At 39.3% G+C, this 12,111-nt stretch overlaps 3 protein-coding genes across 3 annotated transcripts in view; all 3 read right to left on the bottom strand.

Annotated features, from left to right (window-relative positions):
* The window catches only part of LOC101309443 (protein PRD1-like), a 6,731-nt gene extending 5,362 nt beyond the window's left edge, over positions 1-1,369 (bottom strand). Inside the window, exons 1-2 of the mRNA XM_004298184.1 lie at positions 896-1,369; positions 71-180 (exon numbers count right to left, since the gene is read on the bottom strand). Of these exons, the coding sequence (XP_004298232.1) occupies positions 71-180; positions 896-1,369 (584 nt within the window). The remainder of the gene's footprint in view (positions 1-70; positions 181-895) is intronic.
* A 1,408-nt stretch (positions 1,370-2,777) lies between these two features.
* On the bottom strand, positions 2,778-5,508 carry LOC101309151 (pentatricopeptide repeat-containing protein At4g14190, chloroplastic-like). Its single transcript, XM_004298183.1, has 2 exons — positions 5,122-5,508; positions 2,778-4,847 (listed from the first exon to the last, which is right to left on the bottom strand). Exons 1-2 carry the CDS (start codon positions 5,506-5,508, stop codon positions 3,705-3,707), a joined length of 1,530 nt encoding a protein of 509 aa, XP_004298231.1. The 3' UTR covers positions 2,778-3,704.
* Positions 5,509-5,992: 484 nt separating this feature from the next.
* On the bottom strand, positions 5,993-11,875 carry LOC101308865. Its single transcript, XM_004298182.1, has 5 exons — positions 11,701-11,875; positions 11,405-11,596; positions 10,746-10,985; positions 7,452-9,890; positions 5,993-6,989 (listed from the first exon to the last, which is right to left on the bottom strand). Exons 1-5 carry the CDS (start codon positions 11,735-11,737, stop codon positions 6,310-6,312), a joined length of 3,588 nt encoding a protein of 1,195 aa, XP_004298230.1. The 5' UTR covers positions 11,738-11,875; the 3' UTR covers positions 5,993-6,309.
* Positions 11,876-12,111: the final 236 nt, after the last annotated feature.

The raw sequence follows: 12,111 nt of genomic DNA, 5'->3' as shown, positions 1-12,111 counted from the left end.
GACNTAAAGAAAAAAAAAANAAAAAAAAAAAGGAAAAATTTTCTCTTCCACAGTGTTCTTCATTAGTTACCTTGGTAATTGAAGACCTGAAACAAGATTGGTAATGAGGCCATTTTTGTCTCTAATGTGAGCAAAGGGATTACTCTGCTGACAGTTTAAGAGAACTCCTAAGCAATGAAGCTGCATATGAAGAATAACAAAATTATAATGATGAAAAGTACATAAGATACAAGTTTCAAAATAAACAGAAGAAAAGGCCTGCGGATTTATAGATGCACCATCCCGATCTATCAACACTCATTCTCAGATAACTTCTCAAAGACAACGAGAATTTATGATATACATGGGTAAAATAAGAACCAAATCATAAGAATCAACAGTTTCTAAGAGACAATTCAATGCAAAGCTTCACAGTTTTTCACGCATCAAAAGTAAATAAACTAGACCATCCTCCCATGTGACTATTGACAGATAATTCTCACCCTCCGAACCCAAATCGACTAGTCAATGCAAATATCTCTAGTCTAATCCCCTATATAGTGTCATTTTGATCGAAATCCACAGAGAATTTCTAGAAAGGAAATCTACTAAATCATATTTAACTAATTTAAGAGAACTACACAAAGCATTAGCAACTCATCAAACACCAGAACCAAGTCGAAAGTCCAGTCTAGGCCTCTATTACCAAGTAACTATCCATGAGAAACACCAGAACCAGGTTTGAATCATCAAAAAAAAAAAAAAAAAAACTCCATCATCCGCAATCAGAACTGAAGGCATTAGCAAAACTATTCATCTAAATCTTTACAGAAATTTCAGCAATTTCAGTCTCCTAGTTCATTTTTCTGGAAAGCAAATTTCAGCAGTAGTCAGAATCAAAGGGAGATGAGATTACCGTGTAAACCTGACGGCGACTCCAAGCCAAGGCGCCGGAAGAGAGGCGATCGGAGAGGCGAGCGACGAAGTCAGCAGCGAGCGAGGGATCGGCGGAATCGCAAAGAGCGGTGACGAGATCGACGACCTGTCGTGCGATGGGGTCGTCGTCGAAGGAGGCTAGGGTTTGGACGAGAGGGGAGATGAGGAGGCGGGAGTGGAAGGAGAGGAGGGAGCGGAGGAAGGGAGGGTCGGAGAGGGCCTGGGAGAGCTGGGAGAGGGCGTAGGACACGTGGACGGTGGGAGATTGAGGGTTTGAGATGAGATTGGAGAAGCAGAGGAGGCAGATGGAGCCGCCTTGCTTGGTTTGGAGGACGAGAGTGAAGCGGTGGCCCTGCGAGCATGTCGTCGGCGGCGAAGTTGAATTGTCACCGGAGTCGTCGTCTTCGTCTTCGTAGTGGTGGAGGTTCTGTGACTGAGAATCGTCGAAGTACATTGTCGCCGATCTGAGGCGGAGGAGGAGGGAGTGGTTTGAACTTTTGGCGCCACAAAATTTGGGGGTTTAGGTTTTGAATTTTGAGATGAGAGATATAACAGCAGGTGAAGAGAAATGTTAGTGCTACTTTATATACACCTACGTACGGACATAGTAAAACTGTAAAAGTCTATTTTTTGTTAAAAGGCTAATGCTGTAATAAAACTATAACCCACGCAACGAGTGTGGTCTAGCATAAACATGACTAGGTGTGCAGGTTGAGCGAATGTAAGCTGGATACTTGTGAAAACAACTCTTAAGTTTTATCTAAATAAGGTCCCAACTCGTACTACTTGTTGATCTAATAAACATTACAATCAGAAAATTGGAAATCGAATTAAAGCTAAGGTATCCAAGGAGTGAACTTCCATTCTCGGTTATTTACCCAAACCCCTTAGAGTATTTTTAACAGACTTTCTATATTAACTCTTTAGCCATTTTAGAATGCGAGTTTAATTTTTTATTAATTTTACCAGCTCCAACAGACTAGTAAGTGGCCATCTATTTTAAGTTTTAGTTATGTGACTCTCTAAATATAGCTAGCGATATGAGACTATAATTTATGTTAATTTAATATATTCATTTTAAGTCATTTTATGTAATATTAAAACACATATAGATCAATTTTTCTTTATTTAATCAATAATATAAATCATCAAACTATAATTGAAATAGAGAGTAGTGGTGTAGAGGTATTTTTAAAATGGCCAGCCAAAATGACTTTTTAGCTATTTTGACTAAAATTTGACTATAAATGGCTAGTATTGCTAAAGATGCTCTTAGGTATCTAGAATTATGTGATGATCAAAATTATCATTTTCATAAACAAGTTTGATGAAGAACGGGAAATGACCATGCTCCCTCCATAGAACTTGAATTGTTACTACATTCGGATGAGAAGCTTTATGATCACTTTGAACATGCAGTAACCAAAAAGCAACTTCTCTTCTTCTTTTTTTTATTTTTTATCACATTTCGTTTTTTTTCAAATTTATAACTATGTGCTTTGAATTTTCTGTAGCTGAAAACAAAAAAGCTAATATTGAAAGACAAAACAGTAACTTTACCAGACCTAAACCAAATTGCTGAAAATGAGAATTCTAAGGCTTCTCAGCTCCTGTACTATGATTTTTTTTTCTTGGAAGTACTATTTTCAGCAGAACTTGGTAGCATCAAGTTCATCTCCAAATTGCTGTAAATGTACACTCCCAACATTCCATCTCACTCGTGGATTTTGCAATATTATATCTGAAACACCCTGCAATTCAGATAGCCTTTACTTATAATTTGATTGCACAAAGACTTTTCTGCTCACAAACCTGATTTGATGATGAAAACCAGGGGAGGACACAAATTATCAAGTGTATGCCTTATGTGGCTGGTGAAGTTCCTTTCTTCGTCCCACGACAAAATGCAACAGATAATCTATGTTACACCGAAGCCTGATAATGATTTATTGATCAGGCCTACAGTGGATGTTGCAAGAGCTTCGGTTCTGGCTCATTCTTGGAGGCTGCAAACTGTATCTCTATCAGGTCAAGCAACAGTTTAGCTGAATCCAGTTTGCAGGAATCTAATTGCAGGGAAGTGAGCTGCCTTCAAGCTGTGGTTTGCTCAGGGAAACAGTTCTAAATCTGCTTCGGATACCACTTAACAATGAATGAGATTGTGCAACCCTTCTTCTGCATAGAGCTGAGAACATCTCCAAGATTTATGATGGAACAAACGAGTAAACATGAGGAATTGAGGCCTCAGACTACTCTCTAATTTGACAAGAAATAGGAAATTTGCCAAATTTCCCATTTATTGGACCGCCAAACAAGATATGAAATTGAAGACCTGCTCAATTGCAATTGAAGTTAATTAGTTTGACACTGTAATATGACGTGAAGATGGCATAAGATGCAGATCCAAACAATAAGCAGATAGACAAATACATGATGCAATATACATATGACGGGAAGATCATTGTTACAGGTTTGGAGTTTAAACCAGCTGCAGTAGTACCTCTAGCAGACTTGGATTTCACTCAATACACCTAGTTAGTGTCTGCTATAGTTGCCATAAGCTACCATTAAAATCAGTACTCCAAATAGATGAGGCTTTATGAAACACGGACTCAGATTCTCCTCCATATGATGACAAAGACAGAAAAGAGAAGCTGTTCAACCAATCAAATCCATCATGAAGTACTTTCAAGCATTCCTGTACAAATGTCTGTCCTTTAGTCAGTTCACTGACAAAAGCAGTATATCTGAAGCACTAGCTTATCTTGACTTCATCTACTCCCTCATACTTAGTACTGATTGTCTTTGAACACTGAATCAATAAGATCTTGATACGTCCATGTTTTCTTTTCTCTAACTTCAGGTTCAAGCGAGGAGTATGCTGCTTCACAGTTCCTGAGGAAATGCCCCTTCCCAAATGTAGTAATAACAAGAGGATCAGTGTTCATTTCAACTGCTTTGTAAAGAATTCCGTGCTTCCTCCATGTATTCAAAGTCGCAGAGCCATCATAGCCAATCCTATTTGCATCAAATAGAATTCCAAAAGTGATAATATCAGGATCCACACCACGGGTTAGTGATTGGGAGAACAAACTTCTCAGGCGGGTGAAATCTTTCATCTTCAAATAAGCTAGCATCATTATGTTTGCCACCGTTGCATTCCATGGGACACTTTTTCCTTCCATCTCTAGAATGATGGAATTCATACCTCTTCGACTCAAAAGACCAGCATGAGATAGGAGACGCAAACACCAAACGAGATCAGTCTGACCAAACCTTGGTGAAAGATCAACTCCCAAGTTCTCTAATTTGGAAAACATATAGTTCTCAATATAAACTTCTGCAACTTTCTTAATCAAATCCTCCTTTAAAATTGCTCTCGAGTTCAAAACCCTTCTATAGAAAACTTCCATCTTCTCCAAGATCCCAAATTTTGCGTAAACTTCCAGTATCGCAATCAAAGTAGGAACCTGCAAATCCATTCTTCTTGAAACCATGGATTGATACACTCTTTCCACCCTATTCAGTAACCCTCCATGTGCAAACTCTCGAATAAGCAAATTATAGGTAATGTAGTCCGGTGAACAGCCATTTAATCTCATTTTTTTCAGACACATACCCATTTCATCATACATTTTATATTTTCCATATGCTTCAATGAGCCCATCATAAGTATCAGCGTCCGGTGCCAAATTCATTTCTTTCATCTCATTAAGAAAGTGCACGGCATCAACAAAGTTTCCATTTCTCGAAAGACCATGAATAATCGTATTGTATAATTCCACAGACAGCCCAAGACCCTGACTCTTCATATCCTGAAAGCATACTACTGCCTCTTCAATGAGGTCCTCCTCAACTAGCAATCCTATTATCTTGCTGTAGTTGAACTCATTAATCCGTGATTTCTCAATGTTCCTCCATATATCAAATAACTGTTAAAATATTCCAGAATCACAATTTCAATCAAAAACATAAAAAAATAACCAATAATGCTCTACTATGATGCTCATGATACCAAAAAGACACAAAAGCAAAGGAAAAGAAAAACCCAAGTATATCTACTATCTATTCCTACATCCTCATAAACAGAACTAAGCAGATATAATCCAAACTAACTGTTGTTTCTTGCCTTCTTGGCAACAAAATATATTGTAAAGATAAAAGTAAACATGCAAATTGAAAATTCAAGAATGAATAGAATCTGACCTGCAAGATTTCCTTGGGCCTGGAAGCATGTATGAGGAATCGGATGACAGCCCAGAATTGGTCTATGGTCCAGTCACCATCATCTCTAAGCAACTGCAAAGGGCAACAGTCTTTCTCCATGAGAATGTCCAGTAAGGCCCTGAGCTTGTGATATTCATGGGAAGGCTCAACATGGAGGGTGGTGTGCTCTGTGGAAGAACTAGTCTTGTGTGGTGGTAGTGGTGATGGTGAGAAGAAGTGGGCATGGCAAAGGGAAAGAGTGGTTGTGGTGGAGGGTTTTGGGGTTTGGGTTTTGGGGAAGCGGAGGTGGGTGTTGCTGTGTTTGAAGCTCCATGAAGTGTGGGCTATCTTGCAATGGCTGTACTGCAGCTTCACCACACTCTCCATACGTGACTCTCCGAGGAAATGTTTCGTTTCTGAACCAATGAGGTTATAAGAGACTAGTATTTAACCCCGGTGAATTCTTATTTTACCGCTAGGGGTAAATTCCTTCCATCTCACCTCCTTTAGTTTTTGTTTTTTTTGTTTTTTTTATGGGATAAAACAACAACAAAAATACAAAACTACGACACAAAACCTCTAACTGAAAAGCTGGGGATCAGAGAAAAACAACGAGACCACATAGAAGGTGAAGAAGATGATTGTCCTCAAGTCTGCAAACCGAAAAACCTTCACTTCACAGTAGATATATCAAAAGTAAATTGTTGTGCCAATTCTGCAATTTCTCCTTATCAAAGAACTAGCTGATAAAGTCATATTCCCGATATGGAATTTATATCTCAACATGCCCCCGATGACCATTGGGCTTTACACGTGTATATAGGTAACCCGGTTTGATACCATGATAAAGTAGTCTAGGATATACATCCAAAGTCTCATATTTCCGATGTGGGATTTATATCTCAACACTAGCCGTTAAAAAAATTAACTACTCAGAACTGCATGTCCATCCCTGATTAATATGTGCATCCGATAACAACTGAACTTTTGCATAGAATTTGCAACAAAAGCCCTATAAATCCAACTCATAACCATACCAACAAAACCTAGCTAGATCGGTATATAAAGTAAAAACACAAACCGGATTGACAACATCTAGCAATTTCCCCAGCACAAACTTCAACCTAAGTCGTACTCTGAAGCTCTGCCTCACATTTCAAAATATACTGAACTAAGACACTGTGGATGCTATTTTACAGAAGCGCAGCACACAAATTGTACCCAGGATGGTCTTCCCTTGACTTTCTTCTTCTCACTCTTAGTGTCTGAAGGATATCTGGCCGGCGAGTTCCATTCTTTTGCATGCTCTTTCTTAGCAGCCTGATCAGGCGGCGATTCAGGATTCAAAATTGAGTTCACGGTTGTTGTTACAGGAACACTAACCTTGACAGCTTTATCATCTTTCTGAGGAGCAGGAGCGAGACTTTCTTTTTGATTCAGTGGTTTTCCCTTGCTTTCACTTGAGGCCTCCCCCAAAAGGCTTTTTAAAGGAGTGTGTTGCTTCCCAGTGCTCCAGTTCGTCACCTTAGCGATGATCTCTTCGTTCTTCTTTCTCCCCTGTGACTCATTTACAACATGAGTCATAGAAGGGAACCACCCAGTTTGCAGAGATGCAGGTTTTGGTTGTTCTGGGTTCTGTACTGCAGTCAAGGTTTCAGAACCAGTAGCTTTTTTATCATCCACACCTCGGGGTTCAACCAATGTCATGAACGATGGTGCCTCAAACATATCAGATGATTTGTCTGAGTATGGACTCTCACATTCAACTTTTGACTTCTTCAAGTCAGAGTTTTCTTCTAATGAAGCTTGAGAATTCATACATGGCACAACTTCAGCATCAGTGACAGCATCAGATTGCATGGAAAGAACTGATACATCAACAGCAAATAGATTGAGGTTAGACAACTGCAACACTTCCTTTGTGCATAGTAGCATCACAAAAGGAGAGAATGGTCTAGGAAAGAAAAAAAATGAGATTCTATTAGATGATCCACCACAAGATACTGTTACTCAAGAAAAGCAAAGCAAAATCACCAAAAAGTTACTGAATGATTTTGGATCCTCTGGACTGGATATTTATGGGTTAGCTAGCATACTTAAACTTAAGCATCTATACATAACTCCATATATATTCTAAAGTTTCTACTACCAGGGATGACATAATCAAATTAAAAGATATAAATCATATAATTTATTTGTTTATATACCCATCTTCTGCACGTATGTGCAAGATTATTGGGGTCATACTAGTGTAAGTACAGTGAAATAGTTCAGGCCTAATGAGGAAAAAAAAAAATTAGTGTGACGAGTCCACTGGGAGACATATGTACCTGAAAAAGATCCCCAGTTGGCTTCCAGACTGTCAGTTTGGCTATTTGAGTCCATGTCAATTGTAGTTGGGCTTGGCTGTTGTCTAACAAGATTATCATCGCCTTCCTTTAACAAAGATTGAGAAGTAATCCCAGAGGCAACTGCAGGGACCTCTTGGGAGCCGCTATCTTCAGAGGCAATGAAACTTGGAACAGAAGATTCGGTATCTAAAGCAGAAAATCCCGGTTCTTTCATCCCATGGTCATCCAAACTCTTCTGGAATGATACAACATTCTGACCATGATCTGACCCAGCAGCAACACCGCCATCAACTTCTTTCTCGATTTTGTCACTGCAAGCAATCTCATTTTCTATCACATCTTGCTGAGTATCTGACAGAATTTTTCCCGCAATTTGGCAAGAATTTGAACTGATATCTAAGTCTCTGCTACTGGTTTCAACCAGCGCCATCCTAGAACCATCGGTTGCATCTTCAACAATAGCTTTGGCAAGAATGACAGAAGACTCGGGCGTGAATTCTGACTTCACAAGAATATTTTCTTCAACAGATCCAGCCATGCTTTCATTTCCAGGTATAACAAATTTCTCAACTTCACTGTCATCATGAACGGCAGAACCATCAACATCGGGCAACTTTTTCGCTGGATGAACTTGAGAGTCGGAGAGAGCAATGACAGATTCCAAATTAGTTGTAGGGTCTTCCGCAAAGGTTTTGTCTGTACATATTTTACTCAAGTCTTCACCAGATGATGCACACCTTTCAGCTTTCTCAATATCGCCATCATACCCAATTAAATCACACTTTTCAGTTTTATCATTCTCACAATCACCAGCAGCATCACCACCTTCATGTGGAATGGTTACTGGATTAACTTGGAGTTCAGATAGACAACTAACAGTCTCCAAATTACTTTCAGGATCTCTGGAAGATTTCTCTGCAGCTCCTTTGCTTGTGTCATCCCCACATAAGTTAAAGTTTTCAGCCTTTTCATTGTAATCAGCATCTCCAAATTTATTACACTTTTCAGTTACGCCCTTCTCATAATCACCCGCATCATCATCTTTTTGTAAGTTAGCTGCTGGATGAATTTGGTTCTCATAACAATCAGCAGACTGAACAGTAGCTATTGAATTTGCCACAAGATTTTCTTCTCCAGGTCCTTTTTTGCTGTCTTCTCCAGACTCTCCACTCCCATCACAGATTCCATCTTTTTGATTATCATCCAGACCAACTGATTGAGTAGTTTGATCTATACTAGCATCACTTGCAGCACAGTTCACCTGTAAGGACTCATTAGACTTATCATAAGATTCCTGTCCTTCAGGAGAATCAACCACAAAGGTGTTAGCTGTCAGAGGCATCACAGCATCTGCAGGGGCTCCTATTTCATCTGAAGTTTGGTTTTTGAACATCTTGATCTCAGACAGAGTCATATTGGCTTCACCTTCATCAGGCACACTTTTAATCATTGGATTGCTGCTGCTGTCATCCGGTTCAAGGCTAGCTTCCAAATTATGCATATCAGGAGAGACAACAGTGCCTCCACTTAAATGACTTGACTGCAAAATGTTCAGATTCTCGTTGAAAACAGGTTGTTTGACATTATTTTCCTCATCATCAAACTGTTCCCAAGAGTCCGAGCAGGAAGTAAATCGGTCTAATTGCTTTTCCTTGTGGTCTTTGAAATCTTCAAGCATCAGCACAGGATCCTCTACCACATGTAAGTCATCAGGCACAGAAAGCACATGTACACTTGCATTCTCTTCGTCTTTACCGTTATGACTCTCTATCACTTTAGCAGAACTGAGGTACTGTATTCCATCAGTATTATTTACCTTCTTTTCAATGGTATCAATAGAAGTATTCACCTGTGCAACAGATTCTACTTCAGGGGGAACATCAATTTGTGGAAATTGCATATCAAACCCATCACTATGCTCCTTCTCTGATGGAACAACTTCATCATCTCGCACATATTCTGAAGTCATTTCACTTGATCCTTCAAACTTAGAGCCACCCTCAGCCGTTCCACCAGCAACTTTATTGGGTAAGATCATGTTCTTATCTAGATTAATTGCTGAAATTCCCCTCACTTCAGCATCCTGATCAACAGATGTCAAGCAGCTCTCAATCATGCTGTCAGTGTCACCGGTCTTTTCAATAATTTCTGATGCATCTGTCACCATGTCATATTTAATGGGGTGTAAACCATTGGTATCACCAAGCACATTTGATTCTTCGGTTTTACTATCTGACATAGAACTAGTCTGTGAACTGACATTCCTATCCAGATTAGTTGCTGTAATTCCTGTCACTTCAGCCTCCTGATCAACAGATGTCAAGCAGCTATCAATCATGCTGTCAGTCACATTGGTCTTCTTCATATCTTCTGATGTGTATGTCACTGTTTCATAATTGATGGAGTTTAAGTTGACTCCTGAAAAGTAATTCCATTATGAATGAGAAAAAAGGGGGAAGATGAAAACATACAACAATCGAGACAGAATTATTGCCATGAACTAGTGTAGAATATATAATGTATAATTATAAGCCAACCAAGAACTTAAGAATGAAGAATCCATTAAAACTTATTTGCAGTCCTCCTCAAAAATTAGCTGTCAATGACTAGTACTTTAACAACTATTTAAAATCATGCAAGCGTGACACATTTTGAATAATACACAAAGTCCCTTCACTTACCAGTGTGCCCTGGATTAAGCTTTTTTTGTGGCCTAACACTACAGAAGTAATTATCCCATAACTATCGATACTGGATTTTTTTTTTAAATGTAGAATGTACAATGAATGGATCATAATTTAAAAGGCATTGATTTCATAGACCTTCCATAATTAGACTATAGACAACTCAACGTATCAAAAATACTGTATGTTTGAAATTCTGAAACCAACTGGGTCAGCTTAATATCCTGATCAAGAAATAAACAGAGATATTCTCCTTGTAGTGACTAGTGAGCTACAGAATCCAAATCCCACCCATCAATTTAGACTACCCCGCAATACCTTTTTAGCACGATAACTGATATCGTCTTCTCATACTTAATGAGATTACATTCAAGGGTAATGACGTTAATGATTCTAAGTCATTTAAATTTATGTTTGAGTGTCCAAATCAAGAAAATATAAGGTATCAGGTAGCAACAAGCAAGTCTGTCTTCATAAGCAGATATTTTGACCAATCAAAAGCATAGTGAAATATAACTGAATCACAGATCTAATATCATTTTCTCTTTCTCAAAGACACATGAAGATATCAAACATCATAGAATGTTACCTGTCGTTTCCCCATCATCATTGGGGAATGGAATGGCACTCAAATCCTTCTTGGCACCCCTTTCTACATCAGGTAGCGATTCTGGGGCATCTTCAAACCCTACTCCAGTCCGTGCAGCAGAACTGCTATCTGAAAACTCCGCAACAGCATCTGAGAACACCCCATCGTCTGACTGAATGGATCCTTGCCCGATTCCACCACTGCCCTTCTTGTAAGCGCTCTTTTCCACAACTTTCAGACCTTAAAGCACAAAATTCACCATCGTAAAGACCTCACATCCAAAGAACTACCAAACTAAACAAAAACAAAATAGCTATCTAACAATACAAAACTCGTAAACATCTCCACGCTTAAACTTGAGATATCCATTTCACTATTTCCTTCCTAAGCACTTTAACACTATATACTTTCAATTAAACTCTTCCAACACTTTCAGACCTTACAACACAAATTCACCTCTAATCAGATCTATCAAACTAAACAGACAAAAAATAGCCATCTAACAATGCCGAAACTCCCAAACATCTCTATGCCTCCAACTTCACACATCTACTTCCTCCCTAACCACTTCATCAGTATACACTTCCACTACTACTCTCTCCACAATGCCGAAACGAAAATCGAAACAGAGCAGAGAAATAATTGATGAACAAACTCACTGGGGGTTTTGGGATCATCATCAGAGTGCTGGTCATCATCGGAAACACTCAGCTGTGCAGAGCCAACCAACTTGTAACCCTCAATGCTTCCGCAAATCTTCTTATGCGCGCGTCGGTGCCTCGCGCTCGGGTGCGAATTCGGAAACGGCCACCCGCATTTACTACACACATGGACTCCGTGACCTTCTTGCCCTAACAAAAACCCCCAAATTCGTTAGAAAACCAAAAACAAAAGAAGCAAGCGGCGCCGGAACCCTAGAAAGAGACGGAGCAAGATTCAGGGAGAGGCGGCGGACCTGAGCTGTGAGCTCGGCGGAGATCTTGGTGGTCCATTGGAGCTCAGTGTGAAGAGGTGTGAGATAGTAGCGAAGCGTTTTGGGTTTTGGAGAATATAAAATAGAATTGAGGGTGAAGCAAAGAAGAAGCGAAATGGGGAGACGAAAAGTCTGCGAGTCTTCGTTTTTGGGTGCCAGTGTGGTTGTACGGAACAGTCTGTGACTGTTAAGTGTTAACTACTCTTCCCATGTGAGTGTTTTTCTTCCAATTTATTCTTATTTATTTTGAAATCAATACAAAGGTTCAGATTAATAATTGAAATGTACTAAAAATAATTGGATGTACACTAGCTTGTTATTCACTAAGTTGAGGTACATTGTATCCGGTGTGCTGCATTCGTGGTAGGGCAGCAGTTTAAGCGTGATGGTGAT

The sequence above is a fragment of the Fragaria vesca genome, linkage group LG4, assembly GCF_000184155.1.
Source record: "Fragaria vesca subsp. vesca linkage group LG4, FraVesHawaii_1.0, whole genome shotgun sequence".
NCBI lineage: Eukaryota > Viridiplantae > Streptophyta > Magnoliopsida > Rosales > Rosaceae > Fragaria > Fragaria vesca.
This window is presented reverse-complemented; position numbering and strand designations above follow the sequence as displayed.